Source organism: Epinephelus lanceolatus, chromosome 22, assembly GCF_041903045.1.
Source record: "Epinephelus lanceolatus isolate andai-2023 chromosome 22, ASM4190304v1, whole genome shotgun sequence".
Taxonomy (NCBI): Eukaryota; Metazoa; Chordata; class Actinopteri; order Perciformes; family Serranidae; genus Epinephelus; species Epinephelus lanceolatus.
The window spans coordinates 39233957-39246511 of record NC_135755.1 but is presented as its reverse complement, the minus strand read 5'-3'; the positions used below and the strand labels follow the sequence as shown (position 1 = coordinate 39246511).

The window sequence follows — 12555 nt, the reverse complement described above, 5'->3', positions numbered from 1 at the left end:
AACCTACCTGTAGCCAGATAGTGCAGGGTCAAGGATAGACGTTCTCTAGGGGATATGGCAAGCCTAAATCTGGTGTCCTTCCTTGCGATGTATGGCTCTACCAGCCCCAGCATGAAATCAAAGTTGTCCGCTTCATTCAGTCATCTGTAGCATTTCCTGAAAACCTGTTCGATCATTCAGCTATGACAGGTACATTAATCTGGGTCAGAATACATGCATAGACTATATCGACAGTACAATGAAAGCTAACAGGCTATCGGCACAGTAGCAACCGAGTTTCATTCATAGAACTCACCTCCAACTCTCTGCATAGTTGACAACCCACGCAGTCCACGTGCAGCAACCCATTCCTTCACCCAGATCATTTTCTTCTTTTCCTGTTTCATCTCAGCGCAGAGCAGGGCACAAACGACCTGCAGAGCTCCAAGCTGTTGGAGATCCATGTTGACAAGTTGGGCCGGAGAACTTCATAATATCCTGTTTTGGTCATACGTGACAAAATGTATGGGGCTCTGTCGGCGAGGGCTCAGTAGTGAATTCTTGTGGTGTGCACACACTGGTCGTAATGTCGTGGCCAAGACTCCAGATGACAGAAAAACACGTCGTCAGGTATTAACACTGAAAAGATCTCCGCGACTCAAGATTGGTCGCCCAGTCATGTAATGTGAACAAGGCTTATATTATCTGCGTGTCATTTTGTCAGGTCACAGGAAAGAAATGACAGGCTTCCCAAGCTACACATACTTATGTAGATTTTCTGAGAGACCACCTGCACAAACTCACTGATGGTCTGTAAATCTACGAATGTAAACAAACTACTTTTCCCGCACTGCTGCGTGTTTGATCCATGACATTTAGCTAACTTGAGTGACTGCCGCTGCAACTTTGATGCACAAAGTTTTGAGTACTTGAATGTGTGTGTGTGTGTGTGTGTGTGTGTGCGTGCATGCGTGGGAGAGACAGAGATATGAGAATCTTTGATGTTTACAGTCCTGATTGTGGGAATAACTGTCACGCATGTTTTGGATGGTTCTACGCTCCAACAGACCAACGGCGCCAACTAGTGGTATTTTTAGTTTTGTTTTTTTTGTTTTTTTTCACATTTCCTTCCTCCCAGGCTTATTGGTCTGGCAAGCAAGACTACATTGCACAGCAAAAAAAATCAAAATAAAAATCACTTTTTTCATGTATTTTTTTAAGGGATAAAAAAAAAAATGGTGGTTTCAATGAAAGTGAACGGACACAAAAATGTTTAAATGGTACACAAAGTGATGGCTGTGATTATACACTGCGTTATTGATCTTTTATAATAGCTGATAGTCAATGGTGGTTTTAGCGGGGGCCAGCAGGGGCCATTGTCCCCGTAACTCTGAGTCCGGCCCCCTTGTGGCCCGGCCTCACCACAGACGTCGCTCTCCTAACGTGAGCTTGAGTTGATAGAGCAGAACGCATTTCTACACGGATTACTGAGGAATACTAACATCTACTTCGTGAGGTATTCTTGAAAACACCCGGAAAACATCAGTAGAGAAGTGTCTGGCTGTATTTAAGAAAACTTTGAGCCTGCACGGTAACACACAGCACGATTGAAGTAAGCTCTGAAAACTCTCTCTTTCTCATTTGGCTCATGGTAGTTACATGTCACATCATGTTGATGGAGCGATGTGAAATATGATCCGGAGTTTTCATGGGTGTTTTATTTTGAAAATCGACCGGAAACTCTTGTCTTTTCTGCGCCTGACTTCCTGTTTGACTCATTTGGTCTGTGCAAATTGACGTGCGTCCGTCAGAAATAGACTCGTCGCATATTTGGAGGGGAGCGGAGCGCCAAGCCGCTTCAAGGCTGGTGGAGCAGCCTACATTGACTTGAATGGCCGCTATTAGCTCCTGCACCCGCACCTCGGCTGGATCGCACACGCCACGGATCCAATGGGTTGCCATAAATGGGCCTGTCCCAGAGGCATTCAATTACCAGAGGACTTTTGAAATCTTCTTTTCGAAGCCGCATAAAATTAAATGCTCTGATTCAGCATTTTGTTTTCCTTTCATATTGTGTATTTTGTATTGTTTTGCGAATCTGTAACTGTGTTTGTGAGTGAGAGTTTTAAAAAAAATATTTTGTCTGCACATGATTTTAAATAATAAAAAACCCCTTCATCAGTACCTCAGTCATTTTTCTTTTGATTACTGAAATGTTTAACCACTAATCCTTAGCCGTATTTTAAGTGTAACCCTTCACCATAACATACCACTAGTGTTTTTATATTTATGTTGTTAAAATACAACATTTTTCACACATAAAATGCACAAAGATGTTGAGATCTAGGCATATTCTGCCATCATAACTTGGCTCTCAGAATTCACCAGATTGATGCCTTTAAATCAAATATATACAACATTTTCTCCCGGGGGAGCATGCCCCTCGAATCCCCCTACAGGGTTTGGAACAATATCTTATTGTTCAGACTTACATATTTGACCCTACTTATATGTGCCCCTGTATCAAAAGGACTGGCCCTAGCTTGGCCCCCCCATTGAAACTGGCCTAGAACCGCCACTGCTGATAGTGAAATTAAAAAATTGACCAAAAAATACAAAGCCTTTCAAAGTATCAGCTCATATATATGAACACATTCAAAATTATGTGTGAAAATCACTGCAAAAACACAAAAATGTGTATGCAGGTACAGTAAGTGTTAAATATGAAGAATTGTAAAATGTCACTAAACTGATGAATTTCGTTAGTTTTAAATATGAAGAATTGTAAAATGTCACTTGGATGAGGCTGTCAGTCAGTCAGAGAGAGATCTCAGGCTGAAATTGGCATTTCATCTTCACATACAGCCTCAACAATGGTCAAGCTGCACGTAGCCTGCAGAGTTTAACTGAAAAGGAGTGGAGTACTTTCACTAATGCGACATAATGTGGTCCTGTTTATCTTGGAAGGTGAGAGAGCTCAAACACATAATTAGCATTACCATGAACCCTTTCATTCACTCTGAATGGGTGAGTGTTTCCATCTTAATAGGTTTCCCAGTCACTCACATCATCATACTAAGTGGGCTATACGAACTTTTGATGCAAACATTCAACAACACGTCATCACTGTCGATGTCTGCACTACCACATAAAAGTGACATTTTACAATTCTTCATATTATAAACCAAAAAAAAAAAGATTTTGTCTCTTAATTAATGTTGATGTAATTTTAAAATTTAAGTCTGTTAATGAGCAACTTTTTCGAAATGATTTAAGTAATTATTTTAAGGTACTAAGTTATTTTCAGAACGTTTCTCATTATTCTGAGAGACTAACTCAATATTTTCATATAGGGGAGACCTGGGCCAATTGTAAAAAAAATTAGGTTTACCTTAATAACTAATGTGTAACACTGATATATGAATTTGAATAACACTGATGCTGCAGCAGATAAAGGTGGTCATTTTAATAACTTAAATACTGCTGGGTGGCTTATTGTAGCCTGTAATAATATAACCTAGAAACAAATTTATATTATTGTACAAAAGTACTGTAACTAATAGGCAGAGGCGGACTGGCCATCGAGAGTACCGGGAGTTTTCCCGGTGGGCCGCTGCGTCAGTGGGCTGGTACGGCCGGACTGAGAAAAAAAAAAAAAAAACGACTTTCGGCGCAGTTGGGCTGGCCTTTAATATGATAACCAATGTTTACAGTTTCTCTAGTGTCTAGCTAATCAACATTGGCCCACATGGGTGTGTCACACCCCTTTCACCTCGGTCCTGTTGGCCAATCACAGCCGAAGGCTAAAGGCCTCGGCCCCTCCTCCGTCTGCATCTGTCAATCAATCAATCAATCAATCATACACACATGCAAAAATGGAGAAGAAACGGAAAGGAGGAGCGGAGAAGTTGAGAGACAAAAAAAGGCAGGCACTACAGGCAGATGCTGCCAAGTGTCAAAAGTTGACACATTTATTTTCTGCTGCTGCATCTCAAGCAGGACCTTCAGCATCCGCAGCAGCACCTGCAGCTCTCGCGTCGCCGTCTGCAGGAGGAGGACAACGTGACCGGGAGGGGGATACTAGTCAGGTGAAGTGGCTGTAAGCTAATGTGACAACATTATTTGGCTAGCTTGTTAACTTTTAGCACAATGTATGTAGGCTAGTTTGGCTGTCAAAACGTCATTATTGTGTAACGTTACTAGAGCCAGACAGTGCTCAGTGGCATTAGCCAACATCAGCATTGCTAAGTAACTAATAAAATAGCTGAACATCTGATCTAACATTATCTCTTGTGTATTTAACTTAAGCTGGTGAGCTAAATGCTGTTCTGCTGTATATTACTTTGCTAATTCATCAACATTAAAATGAATGTCAGTTTTATTCTTTTTGTGTGGGTATTGTTGGATAATATAGAAATTGAGACAGTCTACATGCACTGTGAAGGGGAAATGTGTATTAATGTGTTGTTCTTAAAGTGTATTATTTGCAGTTTATAAAACTTAAGCTGTATTTATTCAGTATATACTTAAGAACATGTAATTGTGCTTATCTGAGGCATGTTTATTATTATGTTATGATCATTATTAGTGTGACTTACATGTTCACCAGTCTTGACACTATTAAGCAACTATTGCAGACTAACTATTTTAACTAACATTAAAAATATTACATATGTTTACATGTTACATTTGTTCTAATCAAGGCCTCAGGTTAAATGATGTGTCATTATCCCTTCAATAATGTTTACATGTATATTTTTTTGTTCCACCACCAGCATCCGCCGCCATCATGCACCACATGCATCCACCGCCATCATCCACTGCCATCATCCACCGTCATCATCCACCACCAGCATCCACTGCCATCATCCGCCGCCATCATCCGCCGCCAGCATTTGCCGCCATCACTCGCCGCCATCACTCGCCGCCCCGGCCCGAGTGGGCCAGTCAGGTACTAAATTCACGGGCCTCTTTTTTGCCCCTGTCCGCCCCTGCTAATAGGCCAAACTAACCTTTAAAGATAAAAGTAGTGCAATTAAAGTGTAATATTGGCATCTGAGACAGTGGAGTAGATTAATAATGTAGCATAGGATGGAAATACTACTAGTACAAGCACCTCTAATTCTTTGTTAGTTTTTGTGTTTCTGTGAGGGAAGCGCCACCTTATGGTGACACCTTGTAATTGAATAAATGGGCGTGTTACTGTGGAATCTAGGCACACCCCCAGAAAGGTGGGGGGGGGGGGGGGGGGGGGGGGGATGGTATTTGGCTGGATGTTGGCAGATGGCTTTCGGATGATGTGGGAAATTTGAAGTGGCTGCCTCTGTATGTCATCCCATTCAAACCAAGCAAGGAAGACTTGCATGCTACCTCGCAACATTAGCCTGCAATTCTCTCCTCTATTACTAACATTACACACTTTAAAACTCACCAGACAACCAACTACCTCTGCGACGTGGTCCCAAGCCTCATTCTTTTTATTTTGGTCTCTGTAACTGAGCAGCAACACATTATAAAGGTCTGAGTGGGTGCGAACGCAAGAATTAAACTTCTTGGTATCCATTGTTGGAACAAGTGGGCTGTAGGAACCAAAGTTACATGGCTTGTTCTCTGGGACCTGCTTCATCGAAGCACATCAGCATTCCGATTGGTTGTCACAGAACCGCATCAGAGCTCATTACCATAAAGTTAAACGAGTTTTATGACCGCTCCGGTCGCTTTGGTCGCCCAAGACGCGTGGCTGACAACCAGGTCACCCAAGCTGCCCAAGTCGTCGGGCTCCCATTGAAAATGAATGACTTCTGCCATTTTGGAAACTCTGGTCGCTGTTGGTGTGAACGTACATTTAGGCCAACCTGAGATAGAATTTGGCTTGCTAAACACATCACTAAATCCTCATCCTAATGTCCTTTTCTCTTGAACTGTTTATAGTGAAAACATACAGTGAAAATTTAAACAAGTATATAAGCTGAGTAGTCAAATGTTCCAACACTAGTCAGCTGGAAGCATTACAATGTCAGCAGTCAGGGTTGGGGAATAATGGTATACAAGAAGCAACATTACATATTTGAAATACAAAATATGAATAACTGTGTTCCATTAAGTCAGTTTAAGTTGGTTCTATTCTAAATACAGTTACTCTATTTAAAAATAGATAACGTGAAAGGAATACTTTGTTTTTGTGTTATTTGCTCTAACACCATGTCCCTAATGCACACAAGTGAGCGTCAGGTGGATTGAATTGTTTTCTATTGTAATGCTTGAACTGACAGCAAGCGCTGTTTTAAGATGAACTTTTGTTGGACGCCCTGCTTCTCCTTATTCCTTTCGCTCCCTTTAAAAGCTCACAATGGATGAGGAACGGCTGCTTGGTGAAGTTGAAATAAGGACCTATCTCCACCAGTGGTTCCCCACACTTTGCCTCAGGGGACCCCTTTTCTATCATTGAATGAACTGACGACCCCTGACTTATTGATATATTTTATGGGTATTTCATATGGTATTCAATGCATAACAATAACAACACAGGACAACATTTATACTGTATAATTAACCCAAACAGTGAATATAATAACTGCAGGAAGTTTGTGTAAAACAAGTGATTTGGATATATTTTCAGCAGATTATTTCCTGTGAATACTGTGTCAGAGATAAGTTTTCCTCAAAATTTTAGCAACTTTTTCTGCCTGTATAATGTTTTTTTTTTATAATTTAAAAAAATCAATATAAAATCATGTTTCAAAAATTACTGAGAATTCTGAGTGGTCAATCTGTCCCTGTAATCAGTGTAAACTTCATTATATGCAAACACTACAGTGACCACCTGTTTAACGAAATTACCGAACCATTTTAAAACTATGTTTGTGCCAAATTTTTTGAAGGTGTGCATCTTCAGTTGAAACCAATGGGTTTGGGGCTGAGTGCCACAGACAGGGTCGGAAAGTCAGAAAGAGACTTACATATTGTTGGTATTGATCTTCTCATGGGATTTGTTTACAATACAGAAAATAAAGAATAGTGTCAGCTTTATCCTTTAAGCATGATTAAGTAGATCTTTTTCACAACTTTTGTTCCCAAGGCCATCACCACCCTGAACAGTTTAAAATAACAAATGAAGTCCCACCCAGATACACTGCTTTGTCGTATATCTTGTATAATGTCTATTGTGTTTTGTGTGTCCTTGCCTATTTTATTTCAGAGCTTGCCAAAGACAAATTTCTGTTACTTGTGACAGACAATAAAGGTTTATCTTATCTTATCTTATCTTATCTTATCTTATTTTATCTTATCTTGCAGTTACATCAACTTGGAAGTACTTCACAGACACTGGAATCTGAGAGAACACTCTATGGAGGTGAAGAGTCCCAAGAGGGGATGGAGCTGCCATTTAAACCCTCTTTGGATTTGGATTTGGACCCAGTTGTGTACACAGGGCTACATTATAATTACAGAGAACATTAATGTATTAAACTTAAGTCTGTTTGCGCAGTGTAATATGGTCCATGGCCATAAAGGGTGTTCCCACTCCTCCACCCCATCTTACCTCAAGTATGTCGATGAGGACATTTTCCTCTGGCTGCTTGGTGCTGCGAACATTTTCCAGGACGATGGAGTAGTAGACACCCTGGGGGTCAGACTGGTACAGGTTATATGTGTCTGACTGGTACCACTCCTGGATGGCGAGGAAGACCTGGCTCTCGTCCGTACTAACTATCTGAACATCCTGGGGGTACAGATGGAGGGGTGGTGGAAGAAAGAGGAGAGAAAGGGTCACTCAGTATTTTCACAATCAGTTGTGTTGGGAATGAAAAAAATAGAGAAAATAAAACAGAAAACCAATGAAAATGATAAAACAAAAAGAAAATTAATTCTGTAAACAGATGATACAACATAGAAAGCACAAAGAGTTCAGAGACATTAATAAAGACAAAATGTGTATGCAAAAACAGGGGAAAAGAGATCTGACACTGAGAAACAAAAAAAGAAGAAAAACAAGAAATACAAGTGATTAACTGTGAGCCAGAGAACATAACTGATAAATACAGAGCTATAGTCAAAGAAACAATTGGAGGAACTAATACTCTACCCACCAAAATTGTTTTTGCCATCTTAGATAACTTGTTAGGTGTCCTTGTCTTAGCTCATGAGCCTTCAATGCAAAAGGCTTCACTAGTCATGAAAGAGTGTAATGACAATTCAAAGGGTGACTCAGTACCCTCTCCATGTTAGTGATTGCATTATCATAGCATTTAAAGATAAAGCCACCAGCAGGCCAAAGAGCCAAAGAAGGTGTGTCTCTAATCATTGATAATTTGCCATGTTGCTCAGAAGGAACACTAGATCTCGATTACCTTGACATTTATGGTCGTACCTCCTTTTAATGACAGAATTGACAGCTGTACATTGATGTTCATATTCATGAAGGCATCCATGAAACTGTGCACATATCCCCACAAAGAAAATGATGCTATATATAGTCTATATGATATGTTACATAGTTTCAAAGGGTACTGTGTGTCTTCCTCAAGCTCAGGACTAGGAGTTTGAGGGTTCTGTGCAGTATCTTAGCTGTTCCTGGGACTGCAGAGTCCCAGGAACAGCCTAGAGGGGTCTGGACAAAGGTCTCTGTCCAAAAGAGTGCAGTCCTAGAAACAGCTCTTACATGTCACTTAGGCTGTCAGTCACCAACTGGATCAACCACCTAAACTACCAACAAACCAACCTACCTGCCATCAGACCAATTGTGTGGTCAAACACAAGCAACAATATGTAAATTTGTAAATATTTGCACCTATTTGTTCTCTCATTTACTTGGTGAGTTTAAGAGTGTGAACTAAGTTCAGCTTTGTTCATTTCTGACCATGCAAATCTACATGGTTAGCCAGTAGAAAGTGATGCACTGTATGTATCTGAAATAGAATATATTTGACTGAGAAAATGTGCATGTGCAAAATGCTCTTTGTGGTAAACTACAGTTGTGTTAACATAAATGTAATGTTTTCAACTGCTTATCTGGGGCTGGGTGGTGGGGGCAGCAGGCTGAGCAAAGTACTCCAGACGTCCCTCTCCCTGCAATGCTTACCAACTCCTCCTGGGGGATCCCAAGGGGTTCCCAAGCCAGATGAGATATATAATCCCACCAGCACATTCTGGAGGTGCCCAGAGCACCTTTAATGGGAGGCGCCCAGGAAGCATCCTGATCAAATGCCCGAACCACCTCAACTGTCAGCTGGTATCAACAGGCGGCTGTGGCTCATAGGTAGAGCGGGTCATCCACCAATCAGAAGATCAGCGGTTTGATCCCCAGCTCCTCCAGTCTGCATGTCAAAGTATCTTCAAGCAAGATACTGAACCCGAAATTGCTTGTGTGAGTGTGTTAAAAACTGAGTACCATGTAGCACCGTCATGGTAGCCTCAGCCACCAGTGTATGAATGTGTGTGTGAGTGGGTGAATGTGACTCGTAGTGTAAAAAGGGCTTTGAGTGGTTGGATGAATAGAAAGGCGCTATACAAATGCAGGTCCATTTACCATTTACATCTACCACCACTGCCCTCTACTGGTGTTAACCACCACTATGTCTGGCTTGATAGCCAGCAGCTGTTTGTTAGTCTAGAAGCTGAAGTCCCACAGGATATTAGCCTTGTTGTTCTCAACCACCTTTGGTGGTGTGGCCCATCAGGGTTTGGGTACTTCGAGTCCATACTGGGAACCAATGTTCCTGTACACTATCCCAGCCACTTGGTTGTGTCTCTCCATGTACGCTGATCCTACTTGAATCTTACACCAAGCCACTATGTGCTGGACCTTCTCAGGGGCATACTGGCATCCATAGCCAGTCTTCTTGATGATCTGACTGAGGGGATTCAGGCCTACGCAAAACAGCAGTGGTGATACGATACAACACAATACAATATACTTTATTGTCCCCATAGGGAAATTTATTTTGGACTCATACACTGCGCACAACATGCCCTCATAGTGTGATAAAACAAGCTACATAATAAACTGCACATATTCCACATTGCACATTACAAGATATTGCACATACAAATACATAACACATATTGCACATACCCTGTGCTACAACACCATGAGACTATTGCACAATCCCTGCAGCCTCAAACAGCACTATTTCAAAGTTTAATGGAGGCAGGAACAAATTAATTTTCAAATTGGTTAAGCTTGCAGTGGGGAACTCTATATATCGTCTGCCAGAGGGCAAGAGCTCATATTCTACGTGCAGGATATGTGATGGGTTGGTGAGTATCTTCTGAGCTTGCCTGAAAACAGACTGCTCATAAATTGACTGGAGGGACTGGTACTGTTTTCTCCTCATCACCTTCATGGCTGTGTGTACCAGATGGGCCAGCTTAGTTTTTAGTTGTACAGTAAGGTTTCCAAGCCATGCTGACATGCCATATCTGATCACACTTTCTAATACAGCCTGACAGAATAACAACATAACCCTGTGGTCCATGCCATACACTCTGAGTCTATGTAAAAAGTAAAGAGAACACACATTTTCAGCATGAGCTTTAAAACTAAAAGTGCACACCAAGATACTTGTATGAGCAGACCTGTTCAATATGTGTATCGTGTATGACCACAGGACTGTGATCCCCCAATGATCTGGGATCCAGAACCATCTCCTTAGTTTTGGTAACATTTAAAATGAGGTGGTTGGCGTCACACCACTGCACAAATTTTTATATTTTGCAGAAATAGGCTGATGGGCTTGTGTCTTTATACAGTAAGCCAGGACTGTCCTGCCCTGTCTCAAACATTCTGGGTGGGTCCCCCCATCCCTTAGCAGCTGTGTCATCTGTGCTGCTAGGCACTCATGGAGTGCAGTTAGCGTCTTCAGCCAGTACGTATGGATCATAACAGGGCCCCGTGCTGTCCAGCTCTAAGTCTTGGACATTATTTCCTGGATGTTTGGATGGTTTCCTGGATGGTTACTGCTTCTTGTTGAGGGAGGTTGCTGTGGTCAGTTCTTAAGTCCACTAACCATCGGGCATCGGTGTTGTGTGATGCTTCTCTTTCCCATATGCCCTTCCAGTATGTTTGCATCTCGGCTCTTGGTGAGTCTGACCTGCTGTTATTTCCCTGCCACACCTTGCCTGGGTTAGTGGAGAACATCCTGTTTATTCTCCTGGCATCTACTTCTTTGGTGTATCTCTTCAGTTGGGTGGCCTGATCTGTTTGTCTTTCTTTGACAGTTTCAAGTGCTTTAGGAATGGCAAGCTTGTTGTATTTCCTTGGTACCCCTTTATTGACCATGTTCCCTCTGTGTAGCTCTGCTAGTTGGCTAACTTCTCTCTGTGTTGCCTTTATCTTTATCCTTTTATCCAAACATCTCCAGGATTACTGTTGCTGTACAGTGAATCAGCTTGGCAGGTCATAGGTCATACATATCCAGTCTGGACCCAAGGTTCTTAATGCTGCTAGCCTATCTCAGCATGACAAAAAACGCAAAAGGTGTTGGGGAACCAGGGCAACCTGATGAGACATGGGCTACTGGATCAAGACATAGATGGGCCGAGCAGAGAATATGGATTTGCTACTATACAATTAACGCCAGCAAGAGGGGCTCGAATTAATGGATGCTTTAAAACTCAAAATCTATGCTGACAAAGAAACAACTCCTAGCCCAGCGTTCCAACATCTACAAATGGCAACTGCTATCACAACTAGAGATCTATGAAGTACAACAAAAATGCTGCAGCAAGGGGGAGCCAGGACAACAGGTCAGAGTGGGGATGTCATTAACATCCCCACACGCCAAGATTGGGTACCAAGCCCCAAGCCCTTATGACACAGATTCCCTTACAGCAAAGGCAAATGACCTGAAATTAATGAATAAGCTGGAAGCCGAAGCAGGTGTACAAAGTACCCTTTGAAAGTCTGCTAGGTGATGTGAATGCAGTACTACAAACTATCTCCTCTAGGACCATAACTGAGACGAATCAGCTGATAAACACCACAGCAACACTGATCCTAGATGAACACCATGAGCCACAAAGAGCATTACTCTCCATGGAGAACGAGGCTGGAGGCCAAGCTCAAGGCAACACAGAGAGAGGTTAGTCAACTTTCAGAGCTACAGAAAGGTGTGGGGAAGAAAGGGATACCTAGGAAGTACAACAAACTGCCTGAGGCACTGGTGACTGCCAAGCACAGATCTGACTATCCACCTAATGAGATACACAAGAGAAAAAGAAGCCAGAAGAATAAATAGTATGTTCTGTACCCTGTGGCAAGGTAAAAACACAAAAATATATCCACCCAGGGCTTAAACTAAACAATACTGGAAGAGCATATGGGTGAAGAAGGCATCACATAACACGGACGCTAAGTGGCTAGTGGATCTATGATCTCCTATGTACTCCAGTTTGTCCCTCAGAAGCGCAGGCTGTATGGTGTTAAAAGCGCTGGTGAAGTCAAAGAACATCTTTCTCACAGAGCTTTCGGGTTTCTCCAGGTGATAAAGAGCTCTATGCAGGAGGAAGATGATGGCATCATCCACCCCAATGCCAGGCTGATAGGCAAACTGCAGCGGGTTCATTGAAGGGCCT

The 12555-nt window shown here is 42.0% G+C and overlaps 1 protein-coding gene across 1 annotated transcript in view; it reads right to left on the bottom strand.

The window, feature by feature from the left end:
• sorcs2 (sortilin-related VPS10 domain containing receptor 2) overlaps nt 1-12555 on the bottom strand; it is a 1194681-nt gene that overhangs the window by 174765 nt on the left and 1007361 nt on the right. Inside the window, exon 9 of the mRNA XM_033609881.2 lies at nt 7523-7702. Within this exon, the coding sequence (XP_033465772.1) occupies nt 7523-7702 (180 nt within the window). The remainder of the gene's footprint in view (nt 1-7522; nt 7703-12555) is intronic.